This window comes from Saccoglossus kowalevskii, chromosome 13 (genome assembly GCF_978046115.1).
Source record: "Saccoglossus kowalevskii chromosome 13, keSacKowa6.1, whole genome shotgun sequence".
NCBI classification, from domain to species: Eukaryota; Metazoa; Hemichordata; class Enteropneusta; family Harrimaniidae; genus Saccoglossus; species Saccoglossus kowalevskii.
The window spans coordinates 1,952,212-1,970,337 of NC_140653.1; the positions used below are offsets into that span (position 1 = coordinate 1,952,212).

An 18,126-nucleotide genomic window follows, 5' to 3' on the forward strand; every position below is an offset into this window, starting at 1 on the left:
CAGACTTCCTAATTCAGCCACTACGTAAATTATTTAATATAATCCTGGACTCAGGTATTTATCCAGATCTTTGGAACATTAGTATTATCTCTCATATCTTCAAAAAAGGAGACAAAACTGACCCAGAAAATTATAGAGGAATAGCTGTTTCTAGTTGTGTAGGTAAAACCTTTTGTAGTATAATTAACACTAGAATTAGTCAATATACCGAAGATAATAACATTATAAACAATAACCAGGCAGGATTCCGTAAGGGATATCGTACTACAGATCAGATATTTGTATTGAAAACTATTGTCAACAAATACTTGAAATCAAAGGGAAAATTGTACTCATGTTTCATAGACTTTCGAAAAGCATTCGATAAAATCTGGAGACAAGGGCTTTTCTATAAATTACTTAATAATGGTATAAATGGTAATCTCTATAACATCATTAAAAATATGTATCTAAATACAAAATCATGCATTCGTTTCAAAAATAAAATTACACCCATATTTGAAACGACCAAGGGTGTTAGGCAGGGTTGTGTCATTAGCCCAATGCTTTTTAATTTGTTTATTAATGACTTAAATAAATCACTAGAAGATGAATCATTAGATCCGGTTACATTGAATAACTGTAAAATTAGTTCCCTACTCTATGCAGATGATCTAGTGTTAATATCTGAAACAAAAAACGGTCTACAAAATGCACTAAATAGTTTAGAAGTTTATTGTCATAAATGGAAACTTCAGGTAAATCTGACAAAAACAAAAGTTGTTATTTTCAGACGAGGAACACTGAAAAAGACAGAAAAATTCTATTATAATGAACAAAATATTACCTGTATAGATATGTACAACTACCTGGGTATAAATTTAAAGTCAAATGGCTGCTACACTGAAGCCAAACAAAATTTAGCAGATAAAGCAGCCAGAGCAATGTATGCATTGAAACAGTTCCTACCACCAGAAACAAATTGTAGAACTTTCATCCATCTTTTTAAAAGGTGTATTCAACCAATATTATTGTACGGGTCTGAAATCTGGGGCCATGAAATTCAAGATTACAACAAATGGGACAAAACAATAACAGAAAAAACACAATTGAATTTTTACAAACAACTACTAGGACTGAACAAATTTGTGGCAAACATTGCATGCAGAGCCGAAGTAGGAGAATTCCCACTCTTAGTAGATATTCAGATCAATTTAATAAAATACTGGACTCGTATCAGTAAATTACCAGACAATAATATCACAAAACAAGCATACCTTGAACAAAAGAAATCCAATTTACAATGGTACTCTTCAATACAAAAAATGATGAACAACATGAACTTTTCACGAGAACAACAGAATGATTGGTTAACAAAACATATACAGCAAATTGGCAAAGTTGTCAAACAAAAATACATAAATTTCTGGAGAAAAAATATAACTGAAAAAACAAAGCTGAGAACTTATGAAAAATTCAAAGACTCTTATAATTTTGAAAAATACTTAGATGTGCTAAATTTGAAACAAAGAATTTCAATGACAAAATTTCGAACTAGTAATCACATTTTAGCAATAGAAAAAGGGAGACATATGCAACCAAAAATACCTACTGAAAATAGAATTTGCAAACAATGTTCACAGAATGAAATAGAAGACGAACTGCACTTTGTTATGAAATGTCCACAATATAAAGTAATACGCCAACAAATCATACAAGACATTATATTTCCACAAGAAACCCAGGATGATCTCCAGAAATTTAATTTCTTGATGACTTCAAAAGATGATGTAATAATAAAAAAGATTGGCAACTACATGTATATTCATAATGCATTTCAATCAAGAAATAAAAATGCCATTTGATATGTAACACTTGCTTTATCTTTTTTTTTTTTTTTTTTTTAACAACTAACTTTCTTTTTGTAGTAGTAGTTATCACAACTAATCTTTATTGCTATTAACTGATAGAAACATTGTATTTCTAAGGATGCAATAAAGTTATTATTATTATTATTATTACTGTTGCATTTTTAGTGTCCATCGCTCAATTCTCGCGGGCGGCTTTGAACCTGGATTGTTATAAATCTGTTCAAGTGGTTTATGGTCCGTTATCACAGTGAATTGTTTACTGTACACATATAAATGAAATCGTTCTGTTGCCCACGTGACTGCTAGCGCTTCCCTCTCTGTTTGCGAATACCGTTGTTCCACAGGAGTAAGCGATCGACTTGCATAACTGACTACTCGAGGCGGGGTCACACAATGTTTTCCACATTGTGTTAGCATTGCCCCTAATCCTACAGGGCTTGCGTCAACAACAATTTCGGTCTCTTTGTTAGGGTCGAAATAAGCCATTACGGTATCACTAGTTAGACGCTCCTTAATTGATTTCAGCGCATTGTCGTGAATCGCCGTCCATTCCCATGGTGTCCCATCTTTTGTTAATTGACGTAGCGGGTCTGTAATCGTTGCTAGATCAGGTATGAAACGGCTGAAATATGTCACCATTCCCAGTAAACTTCTAACTTCGCTGGCACTTTTCGGAGATTCAGCATTGTGTATAGCTGTCACCTTTTCTGGATCTGGTGATATTCCTTCGGCAGAGAACTTATTGCCATAGAATATCAGATTGGACTTATTAAATTGACATTTTTTCTTATTGAGAGTCAGATTTCTTTCTCTAAGGCGTTGAAACACAGCTCGTAGATTCTTGTAGTGATCTTCCTCGGATGTACCATGTACGAGTATATCGTCGCTGACATTTATTGCGCCGGGTATTCCCTCAATAACTTGGCTAATTGCGTTCTGAAATATCTCCGACGCGGATGAAATTCCAAAACTTAGTCGTTTATAGCGACATAAACCAACATGAGTGCTAAATGTTGTAATATACCGCGACGCGGGTGAAAGTTCGAGTTGATGGTATCCTTGATTTAGATCAAGCTTAGAGAATACCGTAGCTTTGTTTAAATCTTGTATTATATCATCGGTGGTAGGCATTACCGGTATGTGTCTTTCGCGTTTTACGGCCTTGTTTGGTTGCCGCATGTCCACGCAGATTCGGATATCATCAGGACTTTTTGGTTTAGGTACCACTACAATTGGTGATACCCAAGGAGTCGCTTCATCAACTTTTTCGATGATGCCGTCTTTCTCCATTTCATCTAGTTTCTTTTCCACACGTTTACGAATGTGAAAAGGAATTAGTCGGTGAGGTTGAGCTACTGCCTGTATCGATTCGTCGATGTGCAATTTGACTTGGAAATCTGTCAATTTTCCAACACCCGTGCACAAGTCGGCGTATTCTTGTACCAAACTATCGATATTAGTTTGGCTTTCCACCTGTTTGACTATTTGTATCAGTCCGAGATCTTCCGCTGTTTGGAAACTTAACAATGAGCTACCGATTTCCCCATTGCGTTTAACAACATATATATTCACATGGGATATTTTTCTCGGCCCAGCGGATGTCTTACATTCGATGTCAGTCACAAATTTACCGAGAGTTTCAAGCGGAGTAGAACTTTTGTACGGGAATATCAAATATATATCCCATCCTCGTCGCCAGTGTAATGTTTGTATGGTAACAGTAAGGAATAGACGAGACACGGTGTTATTCAGTTGACTACTAAATGGGAAGTAACTTTATTACTTAAAAGTACAGATATTGATTACATAGGAAGTGTGGGTAGTTCATTGACATGTGACGTATCACAGATGGTATTCAAGGATAACGATGTACCGGGGGTATACGTATTTGTTTATAAAGCAAGATACTTAACTACATTACAATTTCTTCATGCAAGGCAACACATATAGGTTGTTACTTATGATACAAACCTACTATTGTAGTGTCCGTACCCCTTGCATGGTATGTTCCTTAAAATTAATGACAAATGAAGAAAAATGCAGTTTGTGCAAAAATATTTTAGCATGGCTTGCCCAAGGTATGTAGCTATGAAAAAATGATATCAACTAGCTGATACAGTACAGTTGTCGCGGAAGCTTTGGCTTTTGTGGCATCATTGTCGCCTACGCATGGCCTCATTGTGGCATTAGCTTCACGTCATTGAAAATTGAAGCTGTGTTCACCTCGCTTATTCTGTGGCATCATCGTGGCCTCAGCTTTGCAGTCTCGTGGCATCAACATGGCATCAGCTTCAAAGTATTGTGACACGAGTATGACATGGAAAGGCAGTAGAGAAAAATACATGTACAGAAGTTCGATATGTAATTGATTTGAAATTCAAGGCGGTAAGGGGAATAAAATAATATGACCAAGAGTAAAATGACATTTTAAAAAGATATCTTGTTTAATTATATTGACTGCAAGGAAAATCGTGATAAATTTAAATCACATGATGCTATCATCGTTCGGATACAACGCATACATTCCTAACTATGATTGGATGGTTGTGGTGGCGTCGGTATGGTAAATTTTTACATCCAATTTTCAAAATTAAGTCACGATCAGTGACCTAAGCTCAACCTATACGTACTTTAAAAGTATTCTCACAAAAAATATTTTCAAATAAAAATGAGCCACATGCCCTGTAAAAAATTGAATAGCACTTGACATGCAGAAATAATTTATTGGGCTTCAGAAAAAAACTTGTCCATTTAGTTGTAGCCGTAAATATTTGGTGACCAGTCGATGAACAATTTGAAACTCACGATACACACGGAAGTCATTCGATACTGAATATCATCGACCCCAATCTGGTTTACCGTATTTCCCAACTTGCAAAACTGATTTGTATCTCAGCCCAGTTTTTTTTTTCTTTTTTTGAACTGAGGTTAAATCCCAGCCGTTTGTCAAAATATACCGATGTTTTTAGTGAATAATTGTGAAGCCTGTCACAGCACAAACAAACTATGTGAATCGACGCAGGAGATTGGATGGTACGACGACCCTTAAATTAGCATCAAGTATGCTTTGTTACAACATCATTGATTGGCTAAAAGTCACCTGATCGAAGCACACAACCTGGGTCACAGAACCATATTTGTCCGTATTATCAACGGGACTTTATTATTTACGAACATACTGTCATACTAAATATATGAAAAATTGACAAATACACAAAGAGGTGTAATAGTAGGTCATTTTTATTTTAGCCCTAGAAATATTTTCTTTCACTCAGTCCATGCGTGGGACTTCTATTTAGCTTCATGGTCCTTTGGCTTGCCTTTTCCTTGGGGGAAATAACATTAATTATACAAATCGTAAACTCAACACAGTCAGGAAAAGAAACCCAGACAACCATGTTGTACTTCTGTTGAATACATTTTGTAGCAGTGCGTCACGTCGGAATATTGTCTAAAATAAAATAGTCAATCCCAGCCAAATCTAGGTCAAAGGGTTAGATTGCGTGCATATAATTATAGATAGTTAAAACAAAAAAGTATTTGAACTTTTGACGGTTGTTCAACATCTATGCACGGTTACTAAACTAGTAACCGTGATCTATGAAAACCAGAAAACTGTTAGTAGTCCAAATTTGTGCAGAGTCGAAACTAAAGCGGAAATTCAACAAGCGGTCGCAAAAGCAAGCGTTTGAAAAGCGGAAGCGGGCGAGAGGTTGGGCGAAATGAGTTCTGTACTTCTTTGTTTGATGAAGCGATGCTGATGCCACATTGTCGCCATAATGAGGCCACAATGAAGTGAAGCGATGACCGCCTCAACTTTTTATGTCGCGACATTGAAGCAACGCTGAAGCCATAACAATGCGAAGCTGACACTGAAGTGAAGCCAAAGCTTTCGCGAGAACTGTACTGTATGTTGAAGATAAATTTTACCCCTTTGTGGCTGCTAAATAGTACACTCGATTGTAAAATAGCCGTATAGTTGTTGACTCTCCTGAATAGTGTAACAAGTTACCCTTACATGTCAAGGTTTTTTTTTAAACCGAGGCGCACCGCCCTGATACTCTCGGCTGGCACCCTCTTACCCTCTTGTTTTTCTAGAAAAACCCCTGCATGTGTAACATAATAAATTTGGTTGCTGAGGATTACTTCAAAATTGGGTTTGTGCTGTTTTCATCGGCTCTTCGACCAGCGTTCCATCAAATACATGGTAAAGTGTGGCGGGTCTTAGCAACCTGTTCTTGTTTGTTATACTGTGCCCTGAACCGTATTTTTAAATATACACTGAGACATGACAGCTGTAAGTTGCACCATTAAAGATTGGTATTTAATTTTGCATCTCTATTGTATCTGCTGGCCAATCACAGTAGTTTTAGCTATTTCCAATCTCCTCAAACAATCAAGGCATCCTTGTCAAGTAGAATGTCAATAATCGTTAAACCGAACAGCCGTGTTGGTGTTTCATCTTTTCTGAGCTTGAATTTATGGCAAATACATGAATCTAGTATCAATAACTCAATGGAATTATAACTTTCCAGTTCCAAAGCAAGTTTGTATCTTAGTGTACCCAGAAAAAAAGAAGCCATGGAGGTTTCATCCGTCCTCCAGTCTAGTCCCGGGGATGGGGGTGGGGTGTGTCTCTCTCTCTATATGCTGTTACTACCCCATGTGCGTTCCAAATTTAACGGGGTGTTTTTCACCTTCTAAAGTGGGCCCGCGCAGGAAGCAAATAGGCCCCTTTTAAAATGTTAATGTTTGCAATAAGCCCCAAGAAATAAACTCACAGGGTTGCTGGTCCCTCTGTAGGCCCTCTCTTGCAACAACCACTCCCATACACCGCCCCAGGCCCAGAATTGGTGGGCCCTTAGCCCCGACCAGGCCGCAAATGTCCGCCTGAACTTTCCCACTGGGACTTTCCCGCCACTTCCAACACGAGCATATGGAGGCTTATTGTAATCGAAGAAACAAAACAAAACGAAACGAAATGGGATAACACACATAATAAAAATTAAATTGTATTCAGTGAAAATGGGTTTAATACGCACAATATTTACAAAATATTTGCTGAAAATAATAAGCAATAAACACCGCTAGAGACGAAACTTGACCAGTATTTTTATTTATTTGTTGCTACCCTTTTACATCAGGGGCTCACTAATTAGTAATTAGGAGCTGCGGAAAAATTATTGGAAAAAGCACATACTATATAAATGAAAAAAAAAAAACAGAAAATTTAAAATTTAAAGGAAGTACAATCAAAGAAAGCTTAGAAAGAACTCCTGTGTGCTTAGAGTATTAGAGACACAGTAAAAATTTGTTCAAAATTACTAGTACTTGATATATTGATGGAAAAGCTGAAAACTAATTATGCAAATCAGAAAATTAATAAGGTCTGCACAATGTAACATCTATGTACCAAGTTTCATTGAAATGTGATCAGAACCAAACAATTATGAATTATTATGCTAATTAGGGAATTTATATGAACTGATTTTAACCCAAAACTTTTGTACATTGTCCTTGAGCATCTATGTACAGAGTTTCATTGAAATGTGATGATTAGTACTTGAGATATCAGTGTGAAATTAGGTGATTAATATGCATAAATATATACCAATAATTAATTGGCTCTCTGCATAGTTTAGATTCATTTAAAGGTGATGATTAGATTAGATGATTAGACTCGAGATCAGTTAAAAAGCTGAAAATTAAATAATTATGCAAATAAGTTAATTAATATGCACAATTATTTACCCCAAAACTAATCAGATCTTTGCATAGTGCTATGTACCAAGTTTCATGGAAATGTGATGATTAGTACTTGAGATATACATGAAAATCCGAAAATTAACTAATTATGCAAATTAGGTTATTAATATGCACAAATAGTCATCCCAAAACAATCGATCTCTGCATAGTGCTTGAGTATCTATGTACCATGTTTCATTGAAATGTAATGCTCACTACTTGAAATATCAAAAGCTGAAAATTAATTTATTATGCAAATTAGGTAATTAATATGTACTGACATTACCCTAAAACTACTAGATCTGTGCAGTGTCCTATGACATCTAGGTAGAAAGTTTCATTGAAATGTGATGATCAGTAGTTGAGATATCAACATTCAATGAGTGGTTCTTTAGATATCAGTGGAACAGTCATGGAACAGCTAAAAATCAGCTAATTATCATGCAAATTAGGTAATTAATATGCATGGATATCTCCCAACACACACACACACACACACACACACACACACACACACACACACACACACACACACACACACACACACACACACACACACACACACACACACACACACACACACACACACACACACACACACACACACACACACACACACACACACACACACACACACACACACACACACACACACACACACACACACACAGAGAGAGACAGACAGACAGACAGACAGACAGACAGACAGACAGACAGACAGACAGACAGACAGACAGACAGACAGACAGACAGACAGACAGACAGACAGGGTAACTGCAAAGACTCCCATTGTGTGCTTCCACACGGGAGTCAAAAAATGAAACTTTTTAAAACGTAAAGAAAATACACAAAAAAAAGAAACTTTTGAACTTAAAGTAAGTACAGGAAATAAATCTAATCTACATAATCTCTTCTATAATCCATGACATCAATAAGAAATTTTCTCACAATTCTATATTAACTTTTAGTCGTGTATTTAACACCCTAAAACATTTGCCGAAAACAACAGGATTTTAATGAGTAAATGGTTCGTTTCGCTAATTAAAGATTATCGGAAATCTGCAATCACGTGGCGAAACAAGGGTCTTACAGTTACAATAATCACAACTATCGGACGAAACTTGAGCAGTATTTTTACCTTTCAGTCGTGTATAAAACTTCATAAAACAATTATTTATAATTAGCGAAACTAACTATTCACTAATTAAAATCCTGTTATTTTCGATAAATGTTTCATGGTGTTTTAAATACACGACTGAAAGATAAATATACTGTTATGACAGTTGTGAATATTGTGCGTATAAAACCCATTTTCACTGATTACAGTTTAATTTTCATTATGTGTGTTATCCCGTTTTGTTTCGTTTCGTCAATTACAATAAACTGCATACAGAAAGTCACCCTCGGAGTCATCCACACTTCCGAAACTCCTTTCTCGCCTCGTCCTCATTCGCATTCAGATCCTGTTTTTTTTCTGGGTTGTCTGCCCTGTATTCATGCCAAAGTCAATCGGAGCTGAACATAAAATTGCGTAATGGTATCTGATGAAATAAGAATCTGGGCATAGTTGTGTGCATTGTGCATTAAACTATCAAATAAATGATAGTTAATATGTGGATTGTACATATTTAGTATTTGCTTCCAGTTTTTAACTTCTGATATATCAGAGTTTTTATTATTATCATGTGTGTGTATATATATATATATATATATATATATATAGGTATATTGCGTATACATATACAGTGGCCCCTCGCTAAGTCGCGCCTCGGTAAGTCGCGATTCGGCTAAGTCGCGGGTACTTGGATGGCTCCCAAAATTTCTATTGTGTTTTGACAGCAGTTTTGAAGTACAAAGACTAATGTTTCGTGGCATAGTATTTTTAACTAACCGTTAAAGAGACAACTTAACACCTACTGTCCGTCAATTGCTGAGACGCAATGGGTGACGGCAGCCTTACTCAAGGTGTCAACACGGGTGTCGAGTAGTGACCGTACGTACTTCTTGGCCGGTCCCATTTTGGTATACCTTTACAAAAACTCGCTACAATGAGTTGAATTCATAGAATTCTGATCTCTATTTCTCAATTGAGCAGCATGTCAAAGCGAAAGCTACATGTATACAGCCTGTTCGTACGCCATAAACTCACGGCGATCGACCGTGTCAAACCAAGTTAAGGGTTGCACGTGGTTGAGCCCACTATTCGTGGGTGGGTAAAAAATGAAAAGTAAATTTGTTTTCAAAGTTGACCAAGAGGCGGGACTGAACAGAAAAACAAGCGAAAGTGTCCGACAATGATGACACCGATAAAGCTGTTTACGTTTCTTTAAGAACGGTCTGCCGGAACTCCACTATCTGGTCCCATCACCCAATGCAAAGCATACAACTCAGATATGACGACTTTGAATTTAAGGCCAGTTCAGGGTGGTTCTTGCGATGGCAAAGAAGACACGCTATCGACACACGCAGTCTCAATCCAAGACGAAGCTCGATCTGGGAACATTGACGCTGTCGGAACTTTTCCCGAAAAACTGAGAGAAATTATCTATGAAGGTGGTTATTTTGACGAACATGTTTATAATTGCGATGAAACTGGTTTATTTTGGAAGCTGTTACCGTCGAAGTCGCAAGCAACAGCAAGCGGCCCACATAATATCAGACCCAAACAAAATAATCAACGCAATGTTTACAGCAAACATAATCATGATTTTATTCGAATACTGCCTGACACATGTGATGATACATCAATTAACTAAACCGAGGGTTTATATGTGCTTTTTATATGTTTTTAAATGCACGACTTCCCTCTTTCACGACGTCCCTCGGTAAGTCGCGGCCCTCGATAAGTCGCGGTTTTTGCTTGGATCCCAACACCCGCGACTTAGCGAGGGGCCACTGTATTTCTATCTGCGCTTCCGCTAACCCTTCGCCAGTCGCCAATGGCGAACTTTTGTATTCCTTGGCGATCCAAGTTTGTTGATGTTTCGCCAAAACTGGTGACGCCGATCTTTCACAATGATTTTCATAAAAGACATAATAAATGCGTGAAATAATGTTTTATTACCGTGTCTAAATGTAAAAACCATGAATTTCAGCTTTAGAATCGTCATTGTCAACATTGAAGCAGACGTACATCGCGAACGATCGTTGACGGTATCCATATTGAAATTATCGGCCTCGTTCTGGGGTGGCTGTCAATGTAGGTCACGTACATGCGCAACTCGTACCATCTCTCAGGAAATGTGGTTTGATTTTTCCTCGAGATTACATCATGGTAATATTTATATTTTCATAATATTGTATGATAATAGTAAATTTTCTTTTTGAGTTGTGTTGTAGTAAATATTTACTGTAACACAGTTGTAAATTATTAACATTAATTTATTGTTTTTTAAGAGTAATAAATTGATGGTAATCAACAAACTGTGCTATGGGCCTCTCTGTCACTGAAATTTGTAAATACCGGATTCTGCCGTAAATTTGCCCTGGACCGTTAAACGGCAGTTTGGGTTGTTAAAAAAAAAATGGGACCAAGAAATCGCACAGGAGTTTTTAAAGGGGAGCAGAGGTGTGGCTTTTGACACTCTGTACATGAAATTTGAGATCTATGAATGAATTCTGTCGATAAAAACAACTTGCATGTGCTGCGAAATACCCTAAATATCGGGTATAAAACGGGCTGTGAAGCAGACGACAAACGTCCGCTTTTCCTGGCGTCATTTTGCCTCTAGAGGGCCAGTCAAATGACGTCATCAGTGAACACTGATAATTGAACCCATTCATGCTACAGTCAAACCTGTGTTAACGACCACCTGTGCAGAGCGGCCACCTGCTCATAGCGACCACCTTAGTACAGTCCCTTCGCAGTTTACACGTTAAAGACACTGGATATAGCGACCACCTGTCCAACGCGACCAGCGACCACCCTATTGTAGACCTATTCACACTTTAACCTTTGTATAACTTCCACCAACATTTCCATCAGATTGTCTCAGCAAAAAGACAATAGCTTCTTGTGAATCACTAACAGGAAAGTGGCCACATGTTACGTTCAGATTACCGAGTATGCAATCTTTAGGGTTAATAGACGGGGTTGACCATCGCAACTTGGTTTGTGAAGTTGCAAAAAAGTAAAAAAAAAAGTTGAATATCATCTGAATGTAACGTCTGGAGACTGGAAAGATTTTAACAACAAATTAAAACAGTTTCATTCAAAGTTTGAAATGAAAAAACTAGCTTGTTTCCGATCGGTACTATACTATCGAACCCCAGCCGGCCAGCGGCAATTCTGTGGACTGTCTCGCACATGGACAGCAAATTCCTCTCATCTCGAAAACAAAGAAAAATGAACCAGTTTCATTAAAAGAGAGATGTTTTATTTATCTTGTCGACATGAAATATCCAAACAAAGTAATAAAACATTCGTTTATTTCGTTTTCATCGCGGGATTGCAAAATCCGACCTATTTTGGCTGCCATGTTGTTTGTTGTTGATTGTTATAAATTATGCTAATGAAGCTAGTGCATGAGCAAATCGTATTGTTACTGAGGGGTCATCTCAGGGTTATTCTCAACGAAAGGTGTTTTTTATTTTGATCCTATTTTTTTTATAAAAGGTGATATTAATAATTCGCAATCGAGAAAATTCGTTTCGTTTTGGCAGTTTTGACACGTGGATGCTTGCAACAAATAACTGTAAAATTGCGTGTATCAAAGAATGTCGCTATATACATAAAGACAATAAAACATGTCAGAGTGAAGGTGTGGAATACAATGTGTTCATTCACACAATTCTTGGACAAGATTTATTTGTGGCTTCTGATAATACAGAAGCATTTAAATTTGATTGTGAGAAAACAAAACAGGAGGGCAGATGGGCATCAATGCACCATGTATTGGCAATGGCAACAGTGCTTGGGAAACCCATCTTTTCGTTATTTCCAGATGTTGAAAATTATTTCAGAGTGTTGTTTCATAGAGAAGTTAAATCGGTTCGCAAAGCCCCATCCTTCAGGATGGCTAATCCCCCGAAATGTCCAATCATGATCTTATGGTCAAGATGTGGCTCTTTTGATCACAGTGCTGTATTTTATGAACCAAATCATGTTGTACCTGTGTTAACCGAATGTACCCCAAATTATGAGACTCATCGCAAAAAAACAAGGCAAAAACGTACACTGCATGATTTTTTTTCAATTCTTCTGGAGAATCTGGTAACAAAAACATAAAAGAAAAATCTAGAAAGATGCTTTCCCTCAGCTCATCCTCCAGTGATCCAAAGGTAGAAAGTTGTACCCCTGATACTTGTAGTATTAATTTAGGTTCTCCTACAGATGATGTAATTAGGGAAGCCCTCTTTTCAATGACGCTATTGGTAACGTTAAAATTGATAAACCTGATGATTCTGGAGGAGAGGTTAACACTGAGGCTGCAAGTAAATCAATCAGAGCAATTAAATCATCTTGGTTCTCAGAGTTCAAATGGCTAAAACATGACAGTGAAAGCAATTTATTTCATTGCCAAGTATGTATTGATGCTAAACAAAACAATGTATTCACCCAGGGGAAATCCACAAAAGTTCCCAAGAAAGATGATTTTTTGAAACATCAAAAAAGTAGGGTTCATTTGGCAGCCGTAGATTCTGTACAACGAAAGGAACTTAAAAAAGCAACTCTGAAAGCTGTTGCTGGCAGTAAGGGAGCAATCATTGGTCAAATGGCAACTCTCTTTACTCAAGCAAAAGAATGCATTCCTACATCCAAAAATAAACCACTTATTGCACTGCAGGTACATAATGGGGTACAGCCACTAAAATTATTATGCACTGATAAGGGCAAGATATATTACCAACATTCTGATTCAATAAATGATTTTTATGGAGTAATGTGATGTTGTAAACGAGGAAAAGGAACAGGATGTGGCAGCTAGTCCATACAAGGTATATGGCATAGAATTTGATGAGGGAACCGATGTTGCTAATCTTTCCATTGTCATTTGTTTTCTGCGATATATTTGTAACACTGGTTTGGTTAAAACTCGTTTTCTGCAGGACTTGAACTTGAATGTACTGATGCAGTACATATATATGATAGGGTGAACAATGATGCTGTTCAACCAGTAAGTAACACTGGAATGAAAATGGTTGGATTAGCAACAGATGGGGCCAGTGTTATGACTGGTGTGCATACAGGTGTTGCCACTCGTTTCAAAAAAGAAAATCCTTTAAGCTTATCACTGTTCACTGTATGGCTCACCGCCTCCAACTAGCAACTCAAAAAGCTGCACAAAAAGTTCCTTACCTTGTCAAATATCTTTCAATACTGAATCAGTTTGCTAAAAGTCTAAAATACTCTCCTAAACTTAACAGGAGTCTTAAAGAGTGCAAAATTTTGAGAGAAGAAAACGCTAGAAAAATCAAACAAGTATTTTTTACAAGTGGCTGTCCTTAAATGACAGCATTCTAGCGCTATGTGATTGTTTGGGATCTGTGATTAGTTCACTTGCTGCATGAAGTATGGAAAGAGGTATGGAAGGGAAAGCAATGTTGCAGGGTGTGATGAACCAAATGAGAGTTGTTAGGTTTCTTCTTAGGACACTTTTTAGTAGATGTTTTTGGTATTTTATCAACCTTGTCATTAGTAATGCAAAAACAAGATGTTCAATTTTTAACAATAAAGTCGCACATTGATGGTGCATGTGCAGCAATTAAATCTTTGAGCACATTACCTGGTAACAAATTAAAATCTGTGTTGCAAGATATCCCAAAAGAACCAGACAACAGTGGCTACTTTGAATGTAAGGATCACCATTACAAAGATTCAATTAAAAAAAGAGCAGTTTTCCAAGAAGCATCCCAGCAGTATTTAGAGGCACTCATTGACAGGTTGGAAATTGCTTTTCCAGATCACATGATTTTATCATCATTCTCTGTTCGTTTGCCAGTGCATTGTTTAAAAATGGATGCAAATGAACAAAGTGACAAGCTACTAAAACTATTAAACCATTTTGATAAAGATGTATCAAAGGAACAAGCACTTCAGGAATGGGAGTTATTAAAACATATCATAGGAAGTTATCCTGAACTCAATATGGAAGGATTCATTGCAAATTTTCTAAATGAATCTAGAACAACATTTCCCAACTTGTCAATGCTTGCTGCAATTGGATTGTGCATCCCTGTCACTTCAGTATGTTGTGAGAGGGGCATATCCATTTATAACAGTATTAAAACTGATGGACACAACTCCCTTAAAGTTGAAAATGCAAACATGCTCATGAAGTTAAATTTGGAGGCATATAATATATCTGAATTCAAATTTGAAGCAGCATTTGAAAAATGGGCTACAAAGAAAACAAGACGTACAATCCATCTGAATAAATAGATGCCCTGTATATTTCTGCCAATATTTTCTGGTTTTCACTAAAAGTTACTGTGTTTTACTGTTAAATATACTGTTGGTAATATTTTTTATTCTTATAGGATGGCATGGTGTTGCTAGTGATTGTAACTGATTATAAAACTTAAAGTTAAGCAATGTGTTACTGTAACATAAGAATGTGTAGTAGCCAATATCACTGTATTTCCTACATGCATCAGTATTGATCTTAAATAAATTGCGTTTAAAAAGTTAAGTAAAAAATGTGTGAAATTTTGTTTTACATCCACTGTGTAACCACAATATAATTACAGTTTATGCTTCTTTATCGCAAGTACAACTGTACACTGTTCCGGTGATTGTTAAAACTGTACATAATATGCTCTTTAAATCAATTTTTTCGGCTACTAATTAATTTCTTCTATTTACCAAAATGGCTAAAACGTTTAGCATTTGGCTAAAGAAAACACTGAGGCATTAGCCAAAATGGCTAAGACAGAATCTGGCTTAGTGGAAGCGCAGTCTATCATATATATATTTATTCATTCATTACAAATTAATAGTATGATGTACAGTTACTTTTCGCCCTATAATTTATTCAATTTTTTTTTGAACGGGGAACAGACTTTTTTTTCCCCTATACCTATTTCAAATTATATTTTGTACAATACTCTTAGATTTATATGTGTAACAAATAAAATGAAATGAACACATGTACAAATTTAAATATCAACAATAAATAAATAAATAAACATATTCACACTCATGTCAATAGTTCTCATCTTTCTTCATCAAACAACGAATGACACCAACACGAGTTACATACACAGTAACTTGTTTGGGTTGATCACATTCAACTTGAGTGGAAAAAACGGCAGAGAATCCTCGCAATAGGGGGTAGGATGTTCTCAATATATGTCTGAAATAGGGGGTGTTTTTTTCTTCTGCTCTAGGGGTACTAAATTTACATTCCGTCTGCAAAAGGGAGCATGGCTTGCCAATCGGCTGCCAGCCCTAGGGGCCTATTATTTTTTTTAGCAAGAACGTACTCCCCCGGGAGTCTAGTCCAGTGCTAGTTGTAAACTTGTGTGTACATTTGGTATGCACTGAGGTGAGGTGAGGTAAAGGGGGTCAGGGTAACATTAGTTGGAGCATTATAGACAGAGTATAAATGCAGTTCCCAGTGGCAAACTATGGGTAAGGAATGAAGGAATGCAAGTCTTGTGCAATAATCTTTAGCGTTTTAGTGGACGATGCGTCGAATTCACAGCGATTGAGTTTCACAAGTTGTTGTTTTATAGACGAGTTGCAATGAATAACCGAAAACAAACTAACAATAAATATAATATTGATCGATTTATTTGGATTTTCAGCCCTTTTCATTTTTAGTTTCGCAATGCAAACTTCCCATATTTCTCAAAATCAACGGCAACCTAGAGCTCGTAAAAACTGAAGAAAACCACGTACGTCCATGATCAAACCCAGAAACACTTGGATATATTGTATTAAAAAACAGCCTACCTTTATGGGAGTCAGAATTCAATAACCCAATCCATATGTTTGCCACGCACTGGTCCCATAAAACTGTTTTGTTTTTTAATAGAGCGCGCATCAGATGTCGTTCGGTCAGATCTCGTGGTTGGCGGACCGACGCGGCAGGGCTTAGACTGATTGATGCCGTTGGTGGCGTGCTTGGAGAATGATGAAAGACGAGATCTTGATCACGCCTGCCATTACAGGGCTCATACCACTAATTGAATTTCCATAGACGACAATGTTAACATATGACGAGATTGCTATATGAAAATGACGAAGAAAGTTGAAAATATGGCTCAAAAATGGGAAATCAACATGCCAGTAATCAACCATATGAAAAAAACTAACATGTTGGCCAGCTGAAACTCTTGCAAATCTCAGGTAAACAAGACACACCTACTGTATTTGGATTGCACCAAGAGAAATCACTGGAAAAACACCAAGATTAGAACATCCATTAACACACAGAATAAACCCACAGGTACACAGCCGCTAAGTAGTAAACAAAAGACCACATGTTGGTCTCACCTCTGACCCAGGTGATTACGCCCTCAAACAGGGAGCACCTGAGAAAAATAATATTTAAAAAATTTCATTGGTTCTTGCTGGGCATTTAAATTGAGGGCTATGAGCAGCCATTGGTTAATTAGTGGCATGAGACCTACAGCGAGTGCAAGATATTTACATACACCTAACTGCCGCACCTGGTCAATTCACTTTTCTATGCAGATGATCTGGCCCTGATATCAACAACAAATGACAGTCCGCAAAAGTCTCTAAATATTTTGAATGATTAATGGTAACTGGAAAATAATTTAAACAAAAAAAAAAAAAATTTCATTAATTATTAAACACTGGAGAGATTTTCTACTTTCTTCAATTCATATACATATCAGGTAGTAACAACAGACAAATGGTAAATTCAAGGACGGAAAAATATGGCAGATAAAGCACTTTATATGCTATGTCAAAATACTTGCCAAAAGAAACTCACTCCAAAACAGTTATCCATATTTTCAAGACATGTGTAAAACTCGTCTTATTATATGGTGCAGAAATTTGGGGAATGGAAATTTTAGATAACAATAATTGGGATAAAACATCAACAGAAAAAGTTCATCTAAAATGTTGCAAACAACTATTGAATCTAAACAAATGTTCCACAAATATTGCATGTAGAGCAGAGCTGGGGGAATTTTCGTTACTTGTTGATATTAAAATAAATCTTATTAATTACTGGTCCAAAATTTAGGTTCTCCAAAAAAAAAAAAAAAAAAAAAAAAAAAAAAAAAAAAAAAAATTAAAGAACAGATGAGGTCAAACTTATCATGGGGTATTTTAATTCAGAAATTAAACAAATCTGTAATGCGAGAGAATTTAATTCTGGAAAGAATGCCTTGAAGTTAAAGAAAAGACAAAGCATATGACATATGCAATGTTTAAATTTACTTATACTTATGAACCATATTTATCTGTACTTCCCCTCAAAGAAAGATTCACTTTATATAAATTTAGAAATAAATTTCTATTGAAACAGGTAGACCCAAAACTCCAATTGAAAATAGAACTTACATAAAGTGTCCCCATAATACTAGTAAAACTGAAGATGAATTACATGTT

The 18,126-nt window shown here is 36.5% G+C and overlaps 1 protein-coding gene across 1 annotated transcript in view; it reads right to left on the minus strand.

Moving 5' to 3' along the window:
* Window positions 1-16,630, minus strand: part of LOC102802464 (uncharacterized) — a 45,659-nt gene extending 29,029 nt beyond the window's left edge. The window contains exon 1 of the mRNA XM_006813587.3: window positions 16,492-16,630. Coding sequence (XP_006813650.2) covers window positions 16,492-16,582 — 91 coding nt within the window. The 5' untranslated portion in view covers window positions 16,583-16,630. The remainder of the gene's footprint in view (window positions 1-16,491) is intronic.
* Window positions 16,631-18,126: the final 1,496 nt, after the last annotated feature.